General features: G+C 41.6%; 2 protein-coding genes across 9 annotated transcripts in view; one reads left to right on the top strand and one right to left on the bottom strand.

The window, feature by feature from the left end:
- The first annotated feature begins 2,902 nt into the window (after positions 1 to 2,902).
- NIPA2 (NIPA magnesium transporter 2) lies at positions 2,903 to 14,479 on the top strand. 3 transcript variants are annotated; one of them, XM_083805667.1, is made up of 7 exons: positions 2,903 to 3,166; positions 9,414 to 9,474; positions 9,852 to 10,074; positions 11,310 to 11,366; positions 11,794 to 11,884; positions 12,403 to 12,563; positions 13,495 to 14,479. In XM_083805667.1, the coding sequence occupies exons 3-7, from the start codon at positions 9,936 to 9,938 to the stop codon at positions 14,130 to 14,132; spliced, it is 1,086 nt and encodes a 361-aa protein (XP_083661793.1). In that variant the 5' UTR covers positions 2,903 to 3,166; positions 9,414 to 9,474; positions 9,852 to 9,935; the 3' UTR covers positions 14,133 to 14,479. The 3 variants fall into 3 exon arrangements, with proteins under 3 accessions (XP_083661793.1, XP_083661795.1, XP_083661794.1); XM_083805668.1 differs by lacking the exon at positions 2,903 to 3,166 and adding an exon at positions 3,298 to 3,395; XM_083805669.1 differs by lacking the exons at positions 2,903 to 3,166; positions 9,414 to 9,474 and adding an exon at positions 3,273 to 3,395.
- A 2,433-nt stretch (positions 14,480 to 16,912) lies between these two features.
- CYFIP1 (cytoplasmic FMR1 interacting protein 1) overlaps positions 16,913 to 17,991 on the bottom strand; it is a 68,431-nt gene continuing 67,352 nt past the window's right edge. For all 6 annotated transcript variants that reach the window (XM_083805581.1, XM_083805584.1, XM_083805583.1 and 3 more), the window contains 2 exons: positions 17,799 to 17,946; positions 16,913 to 17,305 (listed from right to left, as the gene is read on the bottom strand). In XM_083805581.1, coding sequence (XP_083661707.1) covers positions 17,141 to 17,305; positions 17,799 to 17,946 — 313 coding nt within the window. In that variant the 3' untranslated portion in view covers positions 16,913 to 17,140. The remainder of the gene's footprint in view (positions 17,306 to 17,798; positions 17,947 to 17,991) is intronic.

Genomic DNA, 17,991 nt, shown 5'->3' with positions numbered 1-17,991 from the left:
TTCTCTGGCAGAAATGCTTGTTGGGACCTGAGTCGTTTCAAACTGTGTTGGAACTACATGGACTTTAAGGTCCCTTCCAACCCAAACTGTTCTATGACTCTGTGTCTTAAGGAAGCCTGGGTCACCAGTCACCAGTCTCATGTACTGTTACAAGAGCTTTCTGTGGAAGGAAAGGAAAATTGTGGAGCCCAACCATCTAATCCTTCATCTGAGATTCATAGCTCCTCAGGTACTGGCACATAAGCACAATTTTCAGGCATGCGGTTTTTCTTCAAATGGCAGGATTTTGATTAGGAGCTCTTTCAGTCTTTGCGCTGTGTTTTAGGGGATGCATCAGTATTATTACTGGTCAAATTTAACTGTTACTTTAAAGCAAGCAAAGTAGCTCCTTTCCAGTGTAAAACATTGTGCGCATTGGAAAACATTGTCGTGGATTCTTTACAAAATATGTGTTGAAAATGTTATTTTTAAAGCTATTGATGACGTTAATATGCTATACCAAGATAGGAAGACCAGAAAACTAGAGAACCTTTCTTTTCTACATGCAGCATCTCTGGTTTTCTTTTATTTTTTATTTTAATTTTGTAAGTAAACAAGGAGTATGTATTTTGGGAATGTTTTTTTTTTTTTTTCCCCCAATAAAATTCAACTCTGTTGTTCTCTTACTGTGTACTCTGCAGTTAGAGCTTTTAAGGCATCATTGTGGTAAAAGCCATTGTGCTGCCGATACCACTGTTACTACTGAAGTCTGTGACATAACCAATTCTGATCATACATATCTCAGCCCCACAGCTCTTTTTTTTTCTTTTTTAACCAAGAAGTGGGGAGAAAAAGTGCTGTTGATTTTCTTTTTTTTTATGAGCTTTGTTTTGAGGTCTTATGTGTAAAGCAGAGTCCCTTAAGTTGCATCTGGCAGCGCAACTGTTGTATGAATATACTTGCAGACATGGATCCTTTGTTCTGCTCAGCTGTCTTTGTTAAATGCAGCAGGGACATGGCCACGAGAGACCCTGCTCCAGCTGCCTGATTTCCTAATCAATTTTCTGGCATGTACAGACATCACTGAATTTAGCACCCTGGTGGGATGCTTTAAAACTCTGCCAGCTGGTGGTATTCTGCCAAGGGACTGTGTACCAGATAGCAGCTTTGGGTAGATAGCTTTTATCATGATCCTTTCACAGTATGTATGGAGTTGGAGATCGTTGCACAAGAGTCAACAAGTATGCAACACAAAGCAGGATAACTGCTAACCTGTTAATGTTTCCCAAGGGTGGCAGTTTTGCTCTTTGTCCCTCTTAAACCTTGAGGAATGTTTATATAGGCAGTAGATACTGAGACCTGAAAGTTCTGTCCGTAGTCTTGCAGAAGTACCTGGACTAGCAGACCTTTCCTGTGAAATTCACTGAGCACAAAGCTGGGTTGTGCTTAGTTTACCATTGTTCTTCTTTTCAGAGTTCTTTCCAGATACTCTGAAAACATGCCTGGTACATCTCTTGTAAATTATTCAGAGATGCTTTGATTATTTTCTGTTAGTGAACACAACCCCTGGCTGTGAAATAAGGATTTAATGATTTGTGATGAATTGAGAGCACTTAAAACTGTTGTATTTTGTGTGAACAGGTAACAGTATGTTGATCAGAACAAGCAGTTGAAAAAGCAGGAGGAAGAGGTTAATCAGCTGTTGACCTTTTTCAAAGACTTCACAGTTTGTATCTTGAAAAACACAGAAAAGCTAGCCTCCTACTGTGTATTACTTAGCTAACATCTGTTTCTTGCTTCGTGTATGTGTATTATATATATGTACCCATACATAAAAACTACTTGACATGTGCAATGTTGATGTCATGGCCACTAGACTAGTTTCAAATTGGAGAATAGAATGTTGTCTTAGGGAATAAAATAAGCCTAAAACTGATCGATTCACTTGAGTGGCCTGGAAACTACAAGGATTTACTGACAGTGAGGGGCCATTTTGATTCAGTTGATGAGTAAGACTACAACCTGTAATGTGAAGAAGAGTAGTTTTGTTATGCGTGTCCTGTGAGGAAAGGCCAAGATTGCTTCTCTGGTTTTGTTACTTCATTTTCACAAAACTTAAGCAGCTTGTGCAGATTCTGGTAAAGTCAACACAAACCATGAGAAAGAAGAGATAAAAGTAGAAACTGTTGTCACTAGGGGATGTGATAAAACAGGTTAGCCCTATTTGAAAAGGTGAAGTTGCATCTCCTGTGTGGAGCTACCACATTTTTGGGTTGTCTAGAGTAATGTTCAGTTTTGGAAAGTGTATTTAGATAGTTTTGAAGGAACTGAAGGGCGCTGTGAGCCTGGAGCTTGCCCCTCCTTAGAACTGTTCCAGTCTTCACTACAGGGTGAGAAATGCTCGCCTAGAAACATGGATCAGCTGTATGACATCAAAGTGTATTTGGTTGTAAAGCGTGCAGTAGGAGAGTGCAATCTGAATTAAAAGGATTAATAAACAGTACAATTTACCAAACTCTGTAAAATGTGTTTTTTTTTCATTATTGTGTAGGGTTTGTAAGACTTTATTTTCTGTAAGAGTATAAAACATGGGTAACACGTATTTGTAGGAGGAGTGCTTGGGGTAAGAAACGGTGATGAACGACGCATGGCTGTGTTGCAATGCATCAGAGGGTATATAACTTTCAGATGAAGCTGACCCTACTAGAAAGCAAAACGGGGTTAAAACACGCTCGTTTCAATACGAATTTCTGCCCGGGCCCGAGGCCAGCCAGTTACCGCCATCCCCCTCAGCCGTGAGGGTGACGGGCACCGAGAGCGGGGCCGTTAACGGCCGCCGGCGGTGACGTCAGAGGGAGGGCCGCACCCCGCCAGCCCTGGGGGAAGGGCGGGCTCACGGAGGGTCACGTGACGAGCGGCGGGGCCCAGAGCGAGGCGGCCGCGCCCCTTCCGGCGGGCGCTGCCGGGACCAGCGGGGAGGGGGCGGCCGGGCGCGGGGACGCCGCCCGCCATCACCTCCCGCCTCGCCTCGCCGCCGTTCCCCGCTCCCCTCCCCTCATGGCGGAGCAGCGCACGGCCGCCGGCTCCTCCCTCCGCCCGCTTCGGCCTCCCCCTCCTCCTCTTCGTCCGCGAGCGGCGGCGGCCGCGGGGCCCCTCCCGGCGGGGGTGTGAGGGGCGGCGGCGGCAGGTAACGGGGGGGGAGGGGCGGCGGGGCGAGGGGAGGGGGCGGGGCCTCACGGGGTGGTGGGCGTGTGGGTGGGGCTTCTGGTAGGCCACGCCCCCTCCGCCCGGGCCCCGCCCCCACGTGCAGGGGGCGCCTCGGGGGAGCGGCGCCGGGTTCGTGCCCGGGGCCCCCGGAGCTGAGGGGACGCGGAGCCCCCCCCGGTACGCCCGGAGCCGGCTGGGGCAGCGCTGAGGTGTGCCGCGGGGCCGGGCCGGGCGGCCCTCGGGGGGGTCACGGTGAGGGGAGCTGGGGCCTCCGGGTCGGCTGCTGAACCGCCCGGCTGCGCTTTGGTTTGGGGCGTCATGCGGCGTTTTGGCTTGCTCTGTAGGTCAGGGGGGTGCCTTGTGTTTGTTTTCCGTGCTGTGAAGGTGGAGGCTGGGTCGGACGTCGTGGTCCTTGGTTGTTCTAAGACCTTTTTCAGTCTACCTGTTAATTTTCTCCATTTTGCTGCAATATCTCTAATGCTATATGTAATTCGACCCAATAAGTCATCCTGCATCTTTCTGAACGCTTTGATATGCCTCATTTTACATATATATAATTATACATACATAAAATACACATATATTTATTTATTTATGCTGTATTTTTTTTCCTGAAAAGGTAACAGGTTCATTAGTAGGAAACTATTGCGTGAGTTCTCATGCGCATTGTGCTTAGACTTCAGCGTCACACTGGTTCTGCTTTCATTACAGCTCTTAAACCTTCTCAAGGTAAAATCATAACAAATAGAAAGCAGGTTACGTGCTCCTTGGTCACACCAAAGGAAAAGGTGTGTCTGAAGTCTAGATCTGACTTGGACTTACTAATTTTTTTTTATATTTGAAACTGCCCATCTTAAATGCTAGAGGTTCACGTCAGTGAACTCCTGCTGGTTACTCGTCCTACAGAGAATGGGAGCAGTGCAATAGGTACAGCCAGGGTGAGGCAAGTCATATCACTGACTCCTAATTTTAAGTCTATTTTGATGGACTTCTGGGAAACGCAGTCAACGCGGACAGTATTGGCTACAAAGCACCCTTTGTAGTTACATTTAGTTAATGAATAGCACGCTGTTTTAGTGAAGATACTTTTTCATTTTATGTTAAAATCTTTTAATTGAAGATCATTCTTTTTATAGAAGAGAATAAGTGCAAATACCAAATACAAAGAGTAAGACGTGCAGAAAGTTTAAGTGTGGAACTTTTCTCGTTTTCTCCTAGTACCTTAAAATGGAATGCTCATTGGTTTTCCTTCATTAATAGAAATCTGGTATAAAAGAGTAAGTCTCCCTGCTGTTTAAAATCTTTAAAAATGGGCAACTTTGAACCTGTTAACATGTCTTTTGCTTGGAATACCTGTGCTGGTGCCTCTAACGTTATGCTACATACATACACATATATGACATCTCTGTAAACATGAAATACTACGATACAACATACTACCTGGTCTGCGTGATATATAAACAATATGCATCAGATTGCACGCTCGTTTAACTTTGTTGACAAAGCTGGAAAACTTCATTGGGGTTTGACTTGCCATGCAAGTCCTAAATAACTCCTGTAGCACCTTTGGGTTCTGGATGTGTACGTACATCTTGGCCTTTTAAAGATGTATGTGGCTAACATTTCAACCAGCAGCTGTTTTGTCTTAATGGGATGTTATGCTTGTCCTTCCGGTGTTCTCTCGACCTGTGTTTCAGGGAGATGTTCAGGAGTGGACAGAACATGACTGAGAAAAGACTTGAATTAAAGAGTTAGCTGTATTTTGTGGACTTATTCTAAGGAAGATTACTTATCTGTTTTCGTACTTCTTTCCACCGTAGGAGTTCTGTATATGAACATCCTATTAAGAACTTAATATACCAAAGCCAATAATTAAAATTTCCTATCACTGTTTTTTGATAAAGGTGCTTTAGCACATAACTTACTGAACTGAAAGGACTAGGATAGTATTTCAGCTCAAATTTAGCATGTTGCTTTCAAAGGAATATCTTAGATTGCAAGTTAATTTCTTTGATTAGCGAAATGAAAAGCAAAGGGATGGAATAACTGAGGCTTCAGATCAGACATACGTAGGGAAGATTAAATTTAAAAATCACACTACTCTGTTATTCGAGTTTTTTAAAACAGCAATTCTGCCTTTTTAAAGCATAGGTAAGACAATGTACGCTCTTGTGTGTCATGCATGAAAATGAGATGAGCGTGAAACTATGGACGTAATTTTTTTAGCTGAATTCTTAAAATGCCAGTTAATACTCTTTTGAACTTATATTTTAGGAACCTAAAATTTGAAATATTTAAAAAGCAAATGCGTCTGGATTTTGGAACAAAATTGGTACGTGTAAAGAGCGTTTGAAAGGCTCATTGTTGAACATTTATGTTGTTAGGGAGTGTTTCTGTTTCCTGTGGATTTATGCCTCTGGAAAGGAAGAAGGAAACACGTAATAGTCAATGTGTATTTGTTATAAGCTTTTGGTGATTGAACCCACTTCTCTTCCTTGGAAAGTTTCACAGATAGGAGGGCACTGAGTAGGTGTGCTATTTCAATGCTAGAAACACAAAACTTCTCATGGAGCTCTTACAAATAAGTGCAATGGAAAATAAAACACCACAGAACAGTTCAGAAGACTCTGGGTGGCTGGAGCTGGCGTAACCATTGCCGATGTCTTGTCAAAACAGACCTTTGTTTTAAAATCCTTCCGTGTGAGTCATATCTGAATCTTGTGCCGGTTGGTATTGGTGATCTGCCCAAAGGACAGAGAGTAATTAATGGCATCGGGCAGGGAAGGGCTGGCAGTGACACCGGCCCATTCACTGTTAAAAGTACCAGCTGTTGGAGAGTAAACCCTGAGTTCTTGCAATCAGGTATTTTATCTTACGTTTAGATCGTCTACTGGTGGCCAAGTAGGCAAAGTTTCAGAAATCCACCACGTTCACTTTTGCTGACAGTAATTGCTGCTTTCATACAATGTACAACTATTAGAGGTGGTAATTAATTGTCTTTGGCTGGTAACTCCCCCGTAGCTTGAGCGTATCCGCTTTTAAATGGAAAATAATATTTCGTCTCACAGTGTTACTGTTAGTGTTTCTGAACATTTAGAGAATTGATTTGTTACAGTAAATATTTAACATCTTCTGGGCTCTGTGTGCGCACGCATGCTACTTTGGGGAGCAAAGAACTTTTGAGCAAAGAGGAATAAAAGTATTTGTGTGTTTTAGACTAGAGACTCTGTCTTGTCAGCAGCTTTATTTTCCATTTACAATACTCCCCAGTTACATCTTAAATTAAGCAAATGGGCTTTGTGGTTAATCTGGACTTAACTTAAGTCCCACCAGTTTTTCGGAAAGCCTTTTCTCCTTGCCCACTAACCCTCAAACTTGGTCGGCTCCTTGTGCTGTCATTGTGCTGTTGTGCTCTGAGAGCTAGGGCTCATGATGTTAGATGATCCACAGGCAAATCCCAAATAGGTGTTTTTTTGGGACATTTTAAATACTGTTGCATGTAGGTAAGAACGTCGTATCCCCTCATTAGGTCTCTGAAAGAGCAGCAAACTTGTATTCCTTCATGAAACTGCTGGTCATGTATGGATGAAGTACTCTCGGTGTTAAAATCAGCTGTGAACTCAGTTAAAGACCCTCAGCAGAACTGTACCAAGTACAAGGAAAAACACTGCCAGCTCCGCTTACCTCCTGCATTTCCTGGCTTCTCTCCTTTTTGTGAGTTGGTGGTGGCCCGGGCTGCTGGAATAGGACAGTTTCAGTGCGTCCCAAAGCTGAAGCTTTAAAGGAGTACTTATTCCAGAAAATGCTCCTTTCACTTCATTTCATTCTGTTTGTATTTCTAAAGGTAATAGATAGCTTTTCTAGACGATGTTTATGAATACGTCTTAGGTCCTCTTCTTCTACTGAAACTCGGGGTTAGAATTCAAGTACAGCCTGCCCAAAACGTGAGCTCTCCTGTGCCTGCTATTGCTTTGACTCTGTCGTGTGGGCTCTGCACCTGCGAGTTAACTCTGCCCTGTTACACAGCGAACCCCATCTCTTCAGGGGCGAGCTGGGCTCACCGCGACTGCGGACATCCCTATAAGCTGCAAAGGGAAGCCTGGCCGTCCTGTCTGAGCAGAGATCGGGCTGGCCACATCTATGAGGACAGCTCAGCTTAGAAAGAACAGCTAGCACTAACCTATGTGAAGAAGTAGTCAAGACTAGAATCGTTTAGGAGGCTAACAGAGCAGTTGATGGGGAATCAAAATGCTTTTAGTGTATTTAGGACTTGAGGGAAAGTAGGATTAATAGTTCTGGCACATAGCATCCTTAGGGCATTTTTTAAGTCTAAATTCAGAAAACTACCACAAGTTTTTCTCAGTCATCTGCAATCATATTTTTCTACTCCAAAGAAAAGCAGCATGTGCTTCTTCCCTGGTGTCTGAGACGCAGTGGGTGGCAGGATGGGACTGAGTAATGCTCTTCACCTCCATCAGAAAAGTTTTTGTGTAGATAACACTGCAAGCTGAAGGGGAGAAAAAAAAAAAGGTGGTTTTGGCAGTTAAAGTCCAGTTTTAGTAACAAGCTCCCCTAGTAAAAGTGCTCTCGTTAGTGACACAGCTAGAGCAGGAGAGGTGCCCTCCCGCAAGCTGGTGCAGCACCAGCACCACGCGGCGCATCAGCTGCAGCTGAAGAGCTCGATGACCGGCTGCGTGTCTTGGGACTGCCAGAAGGGCTGGTAGAACAGTCACAAGCATCTCCAGGTGCCTCTTCCTTGCATTAAAAATGCCTTTGTTCTCCAGGGGACTGGAAGTGTGGCTTTGAATTAAAAACCAGAGAAGTACTTGATGCAGTTAGGTGACTTGTTCCGCTCTGTCTCACGCTAGTCATTTGTCCCCTGGGGTTTTGTTTGGTGGCTGTCTTTGTATCGTGCAAGAATCCACTTAAGTTGTTTTTTGTTGTTGTTGTTGTTTTAAAGTCATTAGAAGCTGAAAACAGACCTTCACAGTTGTATTTATTTATTTATTTACAAAATGAGGTACTAAAACTTATGTAAGGATAATCAAAGAGGGCTTGAGAGTTTTGAACAGGAGATCTTACAGCATTTTGAATTAGTGACATGTTGAGCTCTTATTAAATGGGACTGCTTTCCTTCACTTTTTTGCAGCCTAACGGGATGCAAACAAGAGGATCTATGTTCAGGGTTAATGTGAACCTACCTGTGGCTCTCTGCTGGGCTTCCCTAGTGGTGCAGTGCATTAATCCAAGTCGGCAGCAGGAACATAGAGGGAAAGGCAGCGTTGGAAGAAAAGTTTGTGAAGAAACAAGCACAGGAATTGGAGCTGTGAGCTTGAGTGGCAGGCTGCAATATGCCTGTATGGAGTGCTAGGCTTGCAGTGGTATGTCCCTCTCTGCCAGAGCCTGGGTGCTGGGTGCCGCAGTGTGTTGATGCTGGCGGTGTGCTCCTCCTCCTGGAGCTGCTGTCTTCCTTCGAAATCAAAAGCGTGTTGGTACAACTTGCATCACACACCGTGCTTCTGAATAGCTGGAAAATGGTTGCTTAGGGAAATAAACGCTCTTCTGAGCACATCAGTGGTAGGTGCTCCCAGGAAATAAAGTTGTCTTATCTATAGGTGTTTTCTTCCTTTAGACTAGTTCTCTATACAGTCATAATTACCTGTTACCTTAAAATCAAAGCCTAAAGATAGTTTCCATTTGCCTCAGTACTACAGAGAGGTTAATCACCTTGAAAGTACTTTAGGATTTGTTGGTTTTCGTTTTTTTTTGTTTCGAAATGATTTATGGAGATGCTTGAAATTTGAAACCTTACGTGTTATATGGAATCCAAGGTATCCCCATTACGTCTTTTCTCCTGTTATGTGTTGCACTGAACTAAAGGTCCGTGTTTAGCTAGAGGTTGGGTATGTAAAATCTTGGTTTCTAGTCTGAAAGTTAGCATCTCCTGCTAAGCTGTACTCGGAGGTCTTGCATGACTAAATTTGGAGCCTGGGAAGTTGGGTGAATGCTTTTCAACGGTGAACTCGTACTTGTTACTGTAGGTGAGCTGGAAAAATACTTCATACACGTGTGGGAAACTCTTTGTACAGTGCATCAACAAATAGCTGCCTTTTCTTGTTCCAGATTCCCTCTTTGTTAGAGGATCAGTGCATGTGTGTTCGTTCAAGTTTGCTCGTGTTAGACAAGTTACGGTATGATTACACAGTTCTGCTCTTTCACTTTTCTAGGGAGTTTCTGTGGAAGAGATGCTGTGGCTGTTCTCAAACTCTCTTACAAACTGATTTTGATGTAAGTAATTATTTGAGCAGTATCATCAGTTAGGAGGTGTGCTGGGCATGATCTGTGTACTTAAGGAAAAGAAGAATAAATTGCACATCTTAAAGTTTCCTTAGGTTTCTTTTTTTTTAAAGGACTTTTCTTGTTTTGGGTTTCAGTTTTAATGTTCTGGGTCAGATGCCCTCGTGTGCATTCAGACTTTTTAGTCACTCATCTGTGATGCAAGCTTACGCGTGCTTCGAGGGTTGCCTTTTTTTCTTCTGTTTATTTTCCTCCTTTTATTATTTTCATAGACCTTTCACAGGAATAACCATCCATGTGAGCTGTTGAGGATTTGTCTGCACATTATATATTTCTACCAATTTAATCGGTCTGTTTGTTTTGCTCAGGTTTCGGTGTTGCATCATCTTGTGTTGAGTAACAGAAGTTGTGCTGTTCGTTGATCAATGTGACAGTCACTTGTAGTTTACGAGATGAGCCAAACCCGTGGGAAATATGACTTCTGCATTGGTCTGGCGTTGGCTATGAGCTCCAGCATCTTCATTGGAGGAAGCTTCATCCTGAAAAAGAAGGGGCTGCTCCGATTAGCTAGGAAAGGCTCCATGAGAGCAGGTAAATGTCTTTCAGAAACTTGACTTCTAAGTTTTACCACTCCAAAGAAGATCACTAAACTTAAGATTTTGTTCCGACTCAGATATAGGAAACCTAAAACATGTATCTGGTGTTTTATTTCCCTCCGGTGTCACATACATCTCACTCAGTGTGTGATGCATACTACGCAGTTTGCATATAGTGCCCCGTGAGGACACTCACTGAACTATCCTTTGCGTCTCAGCATCACGTATGGTGATGCACTGTGCTGTAGTCTGTTATTTGGAGCTGCTGAAAGTGTTTGGTTTTTAAGCCAGGAAGATTCTGAACAGTATTCAGTTTTAATTATGGATTAATATATTACCAGTGCACAAAAAGCCAATTTAGTGGACTGTTTGTATTTCCAGCTTTATTTTGTTGAACTGCATTTAATAAAATTAAATAGCTCTCAGTATAGCTGTTACTATTTTGGGAACTGATTTTTTTCATCCTTTTGCCAGTGTACTTGATTGGAACAGTAAAATGCTGATTTGCACTAACTAGATTTTTTTTCTTACAGCTGACTGTGTTTGGTAAATGAGGTTCATATTTGAAATATCTAGTAGCAAAGAATTCTGTCTACATCAGGGAGGAGCCCAACTTAATGTTTTCAAGTTCTTAAAAGCCACTTGCCCCAGCTTTGTATTTCCTGCAAAGGAAATGAGTGATTGTTATGCTAGGTCAGAGCTTGGGAACAGAGTGCAATGAGTGTGTGAATGAATGATCTAAGGATGCTGCAACCAGAAGATTGAATCTGAGTAGTTTTAATTCAGCACTTGTCATCTCTGCTTGTAAAAGATGGTTGATCTTGAGTGAGATACGTGATTCATGCTTTCTGGCTTGGAATGGGGAAGTGTGACTGCACTTCACACATTTGTATGTGTAATCAACTACCTAAGCCATGCATGTCTCTTAAGAGACATGTAATTTGGCTTTTCATGTCATTGCAGTGAGTTGAAAGAACTGTTTTTTAGTGTAAAGCCAGAATGACAATCCGTGCCATTTTTAATAGGAAGGAAATCAAATAATTAGTTTTCAAAGTGGGCTGCAGGAGGCATCTGCGCATCAGAGCTTGAAGATACTTAGTCTTTATAGCTAACAGTTATGAGAAGGCAGCCCATGTTTTTATGGGCGTGGGCTACGAAAACTATTTTGGCAGTGTTACTGTTTGTTGAGGTATGGTTTTCATGGAGTAACATGCATTCTTTCAATTTCAGGACAAGGTGGTCATGCGTACCTTAAGGAGTGGCTGTGGTGGGCAGGACTTCTTTCAAGTAAGTAAATTTTGAGATGGTGTCTGTCGTCTGAACTTTTAATTGCTTAAACTCTGGACTTACTGACTGTAATCATGAAACTGGCTTAATTTACATTGTACCCTGTAACATGTTTGCTTTGTAGCCTGGTATTGCAGAGGTCTCCATGCAAAAGTTCATGACTCAAGTTAGCAGGTTGGGGAGCCAGAACGTAGATGCTCCAAAATACATCTTCTAGTTTGGCTGAATCAATTTTAGTACGTGTTGTAGTCCTCCAGTCTGCTCTACAAAATAGTAATGAAGTTTTTTGTTCTGTTAGCTGAGCACCAGAATCAGACTTTTCCTTTGTTCTGTACTGAATGTTCGTGTCTGAAAGAACACTTGCACTGATTCACAGGTTTGTTGCATAAGACACCCTAACTTTTTTTTTGTTATTACTACTCTGCAGTGGGAGCTGGCGAAGTAGCTAACTTTGCTGCCTACGCTTTTGCACCAGCTACGTTAGTGACTCCTCTAGGAGCTCTCAGTGTTCTTGTAAGGTAAGAAACACCAACAGAAAGCAGTGGGGTTTCAGAGAGAGAAGTTAAATATTTATTTAGAAATAAGTCACTGAGATATACAGTAATAAATGTGGTTTGTTCTTAACTATGAATGAAGGGTGGATACAAACATCGGGAGTAACTCTTAAGTTTCTCCAAATGTAAAATGGCTGTTCTAAAATGATTCTAGAAATCTGCACCTCAGTCTGCAAAAAGCTATCACCTTCTCCATTTGAAAAATATGCTGTATGCAACAGAGTAGTATTTTTATTCCCAATTGAAGATATTTATCTTTTTATTTATCTTTTAAAAATGATTTTTACATGTGCCTAGATACAGAGTTTTTGGGAGGCAGCATAAAAAATGGGTTAATGGACATTAATAGTGTTCCTGCTCACCAAAAGCTGCATGTTGTATATGTGAGGGACCTGTACAGTCAAAGCAACCTGTACGTGGATGAGCAAATTAATGCAATATTACTAACTCCATGTTTGCTGGTGTGTATTTTTTCTTCTTAGTGCCATTCTGTCATCCTTCTTTTTAAATGAAAAACTTAATCTCCACGGAAAAATAGGGTGTTTGCTAAGTATACTTGGATCAACTGTGATGGTCATTCACGCTCCACAAGAGGAGGAAGTAGAAACTTTAAATGAAATGTCCAGCAAACTAGGTGATCCAGGTAAGACAGATGCTGGCTTGATCTCTAAGTAGCTATTGCAGAAAGATGTGTGTGCTTGCTCTTCTCTAAGCAGCCCATTGTTCCTTTGTTATAGTTTTATTACTGCTTTTTTCAAGTTCTAGGAAGACAGCCTGTCTGCTTCATTTTGTCAAAATGAACTAGGGCTTTGAGTTCTGTGATGGACTTCCATAAGGTACTTTGCATGATGCGAGTGAACTTCTTTGGCCTTGAACAAAGCGTTTTGATATGAACCACTGAGATAACAGTTTAAAGAAACGCAGCAGCACAGGTGGATAAATACAACTTTTATAAATTTTAACTCAAGTGTGTCGGTCTCTGTAAGCCCAATTTTGATCTGTCCTTAAGTGAAGAAGTAGGTTTGGTGGTAGGTGTCTGCTGAGAAGTGTAATCCTTGAGGCTACCTTATGTACTTACATGGAAGATGAGGCACTCACATACACTTCTGCAAAATGCTATACTTGCAGAGCCAATTCCCATTTTAAACACAAGGAAGTGTCCAGCACAGAGACTAAAAGATGATCTTAAGGAATGAGCTGATTATTGGAAATCTGCTGATGAACATAGCAGCCTGCCAAAACATACTTCCTTAAGAGCATTCAGCCACAAGCCTGGATCCAGTATCTCTGTGCCTCCGTGAGGCTGTGTGTAAGGCAATATAGCAATCTAATCCTGTAGTCATCATGCTGATAGAACAGTAAAGGTAATATAATATGCCTAAGTTTCATTATTTTAGCAAGGTCACTCTAAAAGTGTTTAACTTTGCTGTTGAAGGAGTAGTGAGTGAGAAGCAGCCTGATCTTTTCTGTGTAAGCTGAGCCAATCACCTTGTTAACGTGTATTCTTGGTACCTCTGAGATGCTTTTGATCGTATACGTCAATAACAAGACTTTTTTTTTTCCCCCAAACACAGGTTTTGTGGTCTTTGCAACACTTGTTGTCATTGTGTCTTTAATTCTAATATTTGTGGTGGGACCTCGCCATGGACAGACCAACATTCTCGTGTACATAACAATTTGCTCTGTGATTGGAGCGTTATCAGTTTCCTGTGTAAAAGGTTTGGGCATCGCTATCAAGGAACTTTTTGCGGGAAAACCAGTGCTGAAGCATCCCTTGTCTTGGATTCTGCTGCTAAGCCTTATTGTCTGTGTGAGCACGCAGATCAACTATCTGAACAGGGCTCTGGATATATTCAACACTTCGATAGTGACTCCGATCTATTATGTAATCTTTACAACATCCGTTTTAACTTGTTCCGCCATCCTTTTCAAGGAATGGCAGCACATGGCGGCTGATGATATTATTGGCACCTTCAGTGGCTTCCTCACTATTATTGTGGGGATCTTTTTATTGCATGCCTTCAAAGATGTTAATTTCACCCTGGCAAATTTGCCCGTCTCCTTGCGGAAAGATGAGAGAGCAGCAAATGGTTCTTTGCTGAGCACGTACGACTGCTTTAATCATGACGAAGAAAGTTCTACCTGTGTAGGTGAAATGCAATCCACTGAGAGTCTCTCAGCCAGGAGAAATGGAAGTCTGTCAGCCTTCTGAAAATATCTACGTGTTAAATAAGAAAGGAACAATTCTGTAACTCTGGATTATTTTTTTTTTCTGCTGTGAAATGTCTGAGCTTGTCTGGAACCTCATGTTCTTCTTAACGGTACGTGTAGACAATCTGTATTTTTTAAGTTTGATTAGTTTGGATCAAAATCACTGAAGGGGGTTTATTTTGCCTTATTTTTACTTTAAAAAAATACTAAAATGACCTCAGACCACAGTTGGGTTTGTTGCTTAAGTTATGTGTAAATACTTTCATTTCACTCTTCTGTTTTCAGATGTATTGCACTAATGACAATTTTATCAAAAATAAATGGCTTTATTTCTGCATTGGTGGTAAACAGATTGCAGTGAAACTGAATCCTTTGTACTCATGCCCTGAATGCATGCTGAGTGGCTGTAAGCATACTAAAACTGGAGCTGTTCCAGCTTTGAAACAGGAAATGGAAAGCTACAACCAAGCAGGAGTAAATCCTTTGAAAATACTGCTGAACTAAAGCTTTATGTTAAACTTGCAGGATTTACATCAACCAAACCAACCTTACCCCATCAGCGTAACTGGGTGGCAGCAGCAAGAAGGCAGGAGCTTCTGCTTTGCTTGGCTAGGTAAGGCACTAGCACCAGCTGTCATGCCACCTCGTGTAGGAGGAAAAATTTGAGTAGTTAATAGCACTTCATAGCAGCTATTTCCTCTTCTGTGCAAGAGGTCCCATGGAGTCTGTTTGGTTTTAGTACTTACTGATAAGGAGTATAGTTTATTACCAGGACCAAAAAACAAATCCAGCTCCCACCTGTGAAACCAACTTTGCTTTGGTTCACTGGAGGAGGGGCTGAGGGACCAAGGTCTCAAGGAAGAAAACGAGATTCTTTAAATTCTGGGTGCACAGCAGGATTTGAACTTTTAACTAGATGGAAGGAACATGACATCAGCGCTGTTCAGCTACAGACCACAGCCCTCTGAAGGTTGTGCAATAAAGCCCGTAACAGCTGGGAGTGGCAGGAAAGGTATCAGGCGGTGGAGGAGTCACTGAGCACCTGGTTGGCCCTTCTAGTACCAAAGCACCACCCCGAAGAGCAGGTTAAAAATCTCACGCTGCAGCACCTGTTGCTTTATGTTTCAAGACACTTTGGACTCCACACCCCTTACATCTGATGACTGATTATTTAAAATGAGAAAGTTACACCTTTTGTACGCTTTGTTTTTGGTGCTGTTTCTTTTTTCCCACTCTCTTACCATCTTAATCAGGTTGACAAAAATAGTAAGCCACCTCTGAAAACAGGGAACAAACATCTCATAGGACTAACGTCTGAAAGTCTCTTGAACACCCTCACTAAAGGGAAAAAGGTCACGTTAATAGCTGTATTAATGCCAGTACATTTAAGATGTTAGAGATCAAGTCTCTTACTGCTGCCCATTAACCAGTAAGAATTATAACATACTTTAATTACACCACAGTTAGTTATTTTTAAGTAGTTCTTAAGCCAAAAATTAGGCTTTATTTCTGGAACATTTATGTACCACATGGCCAAGCTGAAGCCTCAGGTATGTGTGACTTAGTAGTTATTCCTAAACCAATTATGATCTAGCCTCTAGTTTGCTGAGGCATTTCATCCCATTTCTTCTTCAAAAATAGTTACCCACTCCTGTACCTACCTGCTTATTTTCTGCCTGCATCCTGTCAGACACTTATTTCTACCCGTTACTGGACTCAGTTTTGTTACTGTAAAACATTTGAAAGAGCTCAGCAGGAGAAAAGGAGCTGTTGTCAATTAACCTTGAATGAGTAAGAGGGATGGGAGAAAAATAGGTTCTTAAAGGGATACCTTCTTGGTTTCACAGTATGGGTTAGAAACATTGATGAAAGACCATCTCCAGAAGTCAGTGTCCCGGATAAAACATCTACTTATTCCTCGGTGTCTGTTCCAACCCTCTTAACTCCCATTTGTTTGGGTAAGATAGATAGTTTTGGCTTGATTCTAACAGCTAACTAGCTGTACGACACCACTGAACAGTTCTGGTAGGATCCCCCAGTAAGGAAGCAGGAGTTCCTACTTTCAGGTGAACTGGCTGCTTTAAAACTCAAGTCTTAGAGTTGCAAAGTTTTACAAACGATTTTACTGATGCAGTGTTTGCATAATACAGTTAAGTGTAATAAAACATTTTTTGCAAGTAAATCATGATTAATACTCATTAGAACTTATGTACTGAGACAGATTACATCTGATCAGTCTGTTCAAGATTCTTGTAAATAAGAACCCCTTACCAGTTGTAAACACGTATTTTGCTAGACAGGTATCTATCTCCAGCCAAAATACAAGCTGTGTTAGAAGCTCTCATTAAAAAAAAAAAAAAAAAGGAGGCAGATCCCATTCTAATCAAGTAAAGTACTGCCATTTAAAAATAACAGAATACTATCAGTCACCTCCATGTTAAATAACCACCACCTTAATTAGCCTTCATTTCCATTATTGCTGATCACAGAAAAGTTTTATAACGAGGAAAAACAAATCAGCTGACTAGAAAAATTACTCACGAAGCACCAGAGTTTGTTGTTGTGGTTTTTTTTGTTGTTTGTTTTTTTAATAAAGGCTAATTAAGCAATTAATTATGCTCTAATACAATTAGGAATTGATTTCTAGAAAAATTTTCTACAGAACCCAGTTTCTTCCCCTCCACAGCCATTATTTTGACAGCGCAGGGGGAAAGTTATGCCAAATCCAGTCTAACATAGCCACCTCAGTACAGGAATGCAAAGAGATTTCAAAAACAAACCTTTTACAGTTGCAGGCTTTTAATCAAAGTATACAAAATTTTAGTCTAGAAAAATAAGTATGGATTGTATACAGTTACTGTGCTTGGAGACTGAAGAGGACAGCGCACCACTCAAATGGTACAGGCATACTGAAAAACACAAGTAGGAGCCCCAGTAAAAGTGTTGGTGTGTTTTTTGTTTCTCATACTTTTAGCCTAAATAGGTGAAAAAAATTGTCAGGTGAGAAGTCTAGTTGCTGGCAAGGGACTGATGAATAGGAGGCTGGAAGCAGCGCACATGTTCCACGGGTGTGCTCTCTCCATCCCCAGACTTCAAATACTTGTCCAAAATAGCAATTATTTCATCATTCAGAATCTGGAACTTGCGAATTCTTTCAACCATTTTCTTCAAAGGCTGCAAACATCAAAAAAATAAAATAAAAATCCACAACATACAAACAGGAACTAGCTCTGGAGATTTAAAAAAAAAAAAATACAGAAAAAAGCACCAAATGGTGACCTCACCACTCACAGCAGTGTTATGAATGTTATGAATGAGAGTTTCCATTCTACTACTAACCCAGTGAAAAATTCTAGTTTTCTGGACAGTGCTGCTTTTTGTATTAAAAAAAGGCAATTTACAACAGCCTGGTCATAATCTTCATGCACGCGTATGAGATGAGCAGTGTTAAGAAAACCCCATATAGCCAGGAAATTTGAGTTCTGGTTGACCAGTTTTCAAACTCCAGTATTAGTCCCAGCTTTTGTTCCTAAAAACCTCAGTGCCCTCGTTTTCAACGTTTCATTCTCAAAAGCGATTGTTACATCTAAGCTGCACCTGAACACAACTGCCTCTGATTATTTTTGTTGCTGTTATAGAGACTAAAGACCAGATGTTTTCAACGTACCACATTCTTTATAACTTCGTCTTTGCCGTCGTGCTTTTGGACTTTCAACAGGTGGTAGCAGAAATCCAACACATCGAAGCGACGCTGCTGTCCCAAAAGCACAATGATCATACAGCCAGCCCAGTGCAAGCCGTCTCCAAAGCACTGCCTGAAACAGAAAACACGACGTTAAAGTCATGCGTCACTTAAGGTT

This window comes from Anser anser, assembly GCF_964211835.1.
Source record: "Anser anser genome assembly, chromosome: 1".
Taxonomy (NCBI): Eukaryota; Metazoa; Chordata; class Aves; order Anseriformes; family Anatidae; genus Anser; species Anser anser.
This window is presented reverse-complemented; position numbering and strand designations above follow the sequence as displayed.

Bases quoted from the DNA above. Each gene is read 5' to 3' on its own strand.
- NIPA2 (XM_083805667.1), top strand. From the start codon at position 9,936: ATGAGCCAAACCCGTGGGAAATATGACTTCTGCATTGGTCTGGCGTTG. The intron at 11,885-12,402 runs GTAAGAAACACC...TTTTCTTCTTAG, and splicing joins GCTCTCAGTGTTCTTGTAAG to TGCCATTCTGTCATCCTTCT. The intron at 12,564-13,494 runs GTAAGACAGATG...CCCCAAACACAG, and splicing joins CAGCAAACTAGGTGATCCAG to GTTTTGTGGTCTTTGCAACA.